The sequence below is a fragment of the Musca vetustissima genome, unplaced genomic scaffold (genome assembly GCF_032173495.1).
Source record: "Musca vetustissima isolate MV318-11 ecotype Yass unplaced genomic scaffold, APGP_CSIRO_Mvet_v1 utg808, whole genome shotgun sequence".
Lineage (NCBI taxonomy): Eukaryota > Metazoa > Arthropoda > Insecta > Diptera > Muscidae > Musca > Musca vetustissima.
This window is the reverse complement of record NW_026875817.1, coordinates 149,834-152,568: the sequence shown is the minus strand read 5'-3', so window position 1 is coordinate 152,568 and position 2,735 is coordinate 149,834. Positions and strand designations below refer to the sequence as shown.

The following is a 2,735-nucleotide window of genomic DNA, read 5'->3' as shown; positions in this document are numbered from 1 at the left end:
GTACCATGGGTCTTCCTATAGAAGTTCATGTGAAGGTATCCTAGACATGGCCTATATTTTTTGTTTCCTCAGAAATTGTCTTCTTTCATTTTTAATTTTATTTTTGTTTTTCTATTTTTGTCTGCGATTTCAATAACAAATTGTTGTGACATATAATGTTACCATCAGCTGGCTTGATACGGTTAACTTATTAATATACCTTGGTGAGGGCGTAATACTTATTATGCATTTATACATATGTTTTCAATGATATAGGTTATATATCTGATCTAATGTAGATAATTTTCTGTAGTGTTCCATGCTTTGACATGGTCGCCACCTCAAAGTACAGCCTGGCTAAAATTAATACATTATGTTGGACGATTAAGGAAGAAAAAACAACAGTTGATTTGTTCATTGTGTATTTACCCCTTTATTTGATTGCGAACATATAAATTTTAATAGCATAAAGTTTTAACTCCTCAATAAGGTGTAATGTGTATTTAAAAATGCCTTAATATTTATATTTATTCTATGAGTTTCTTTGCTTTGAAGTATCTGCGCAAATAAAGAACTTGCCACGTCGCTAGTCCTAGAAGGCAGCACATACTGAAGATACTGAAGAATAGTACTCGGCTGTTCGTTTTCTCTAAAAATATACTTTAATTTAAACTTTTTGTCATTTAAGAATTAAACAGCGTCTCATACCATTAGTATCTCGCATTTCTTCTTCACGCTTCCTCATCAAAGCGAAATCTCTTACAATTGAGTCAGACAAATCCTCCAAACGTTTCAAATCAACTTCAAGGGGTTTTATCTTAGATGCCTCCGCAATCTATAAAGCAATATTATTATAAACACGAATAAGTAACAATTCATACCTATACTTACTCCTTCATAGTTTTTAGTTTCAACTCCTTTCTTAGTTATTAACGATACCTCTTGCACAACGCCGCGTTGATCTTTAAAGAATATCATCTTTATTACAAACAAAAAAAAAATTGCATATCTCATAATTATGTACTTACGTGGGGGTACTTTGGAAATAAAACAGATCTCATAGGTATCATAAATTTCTGACATGAAACTGAACTTTCCTTTTGTAATGTGTTCCTTTTGGGACAGGATATGTCCCTTTGAGTCTCGAGCCTATAAAAAAAAATTGGTTTTAGAACAAAATATGATTTTACATATTTACGGGACTTACAATGTAGTCAATGACTTGGCCGGGTACATCTGTCACCTCATATTCGCCCATGACAAGCTGATTGGCCTGCATATCTTCTTGCAGACACTTTTGTGTATTTGGGGACAGATGAAACATTACACAATTTGCACTGCTAAGAAGTGCTAAAAAGGCCAGGGATTCTAAAAATTTCATTTTTAAAACACTTCCAATATAAAAGATGAGGTGGCTTATTTTCCCTTCACAAGTTTTTTTTTTTACTACCTAATTAAAATGCGTCATTAATGAAATACACTGTACGATACAACAAAGCCAGTCGATTTCGTTCCTAGCGGCGTTTGATCTCAATTCAAAGCATTGCCTAATGCAATCCGTATGCGTACGACTCACCACATACGTTAAAGCGTTAAAACGTTAACTAGTATCCGACGGGTCTTATAAAAAATTCAACTTTCTCACTATGGCAACATTTTACGTACCCAAATACTTCGAATCCATACAATACGCAATACAAATCATAAAAAATTCCCAATAATTTATATTTTAATTCAAAATTGCATATTTTCAGGCAATTTTACATATTTAAAATATATATTTGTATTTTTCTGACATTTTTTCAACGCAAAACTAAAAACGCGAGAATGAAAGGTTATGATTTCTTCCCAAAATCCAGTAGGGAATACCATAAAATGTTTGTTTCATCCATAACAAAGTAATTACTTCCAGACGAACGTTTTAAAAACTTTGTTTTCATTTCAATTAAACTTTAATATATTTCAATTTATTTCGAATTTATTTGACATTGTATTCAAAACAATACACACACATACACAAAATATATATTTGATGGAACCCAGCAAGCATTTTCTATGCAAAAAATATCCAAAAAGTTACTACCAGGCGATGAAAACACTCGTAGGCGATATCGTATTTTTAACAAATAAGTTATACCGTTTGGGAAGAAATGAAACACGAACTCGTTACCGAACTCGTTACCTTTAAAAATCATCTTCTTCGTCACAGTTTGAAGTTAATAAATAATGCGTGTAAAATATGTTGTTGACAAACTTTGTTTAGGTCCAACAACGACGTCTGGGAAATTTTAGACGGCACATATCTGTAAAAATTAATGTTTTAAAAATTTCAAATTAACACAAAAGTAAGCTGACTTGCCTCTTATTATAGTATATGTGTTAAATCGGTGAAAACTGGGTTTTTTGTATAGTTCCACGCCATGTTATTTCAATTGCTTTTTGATCACGTATAACAGCTTTAATTGCTAATTTAACAAATGATGACATTTCTTTTTCCCCCAACACTCAAATTACCTTGTTTAATGTTTGACATTTCATGATAAATCATTTGCTGACCATTGGTATTATCTAAGTATATTACATTTTCTGCATAATATATATATATATATATATTTCAGAATTCATGTTTGCAGTTTGTATTATAAAATATACCTTTATTATTTGTGCCCATTATTGAATTTAAGGGAAAGCCGTCAGTAATACTTTTCCGCATCTTTCAATATTATTTGATACAGCAATGAAAAATGTTTCAGGCC

The 2,735-nt window shown here is 31.4% G+C and overlaps 1 protein-coding gene across 1 annotated transcript; it reads right to left on the bottom strand.

The window, feature by feature from the left end:
• Positions 1-481: 481 nt before the first annotated feature.
• LOC133338329 (transmembrane emp24 domain-containing protein bai) lies at positions 482-1,321 on the bottom strand. Its single transcript, XM_061546505.1, has 5 exons — positions 1,187-1,321; positions 1,008-1,128; positions 871-941; positions 688-814; positions 482-628 (listed from the first exon to the last, which is right to left on the bottom strand). The coding sequence occupies exons 1-5, from the start codon at positions 1,301-1,303 to the stop codon at positions 507-509; spliced, it is 558 nt and encodes a 185-aa protein (XP_061402489.1). The 5' UTR covers positions 1,304-1,321; the 3' UTR covers positions 482-506.
• Between the last annotated feature and the right edge of the window lie 1,414 nt (positions 1,322-2,735).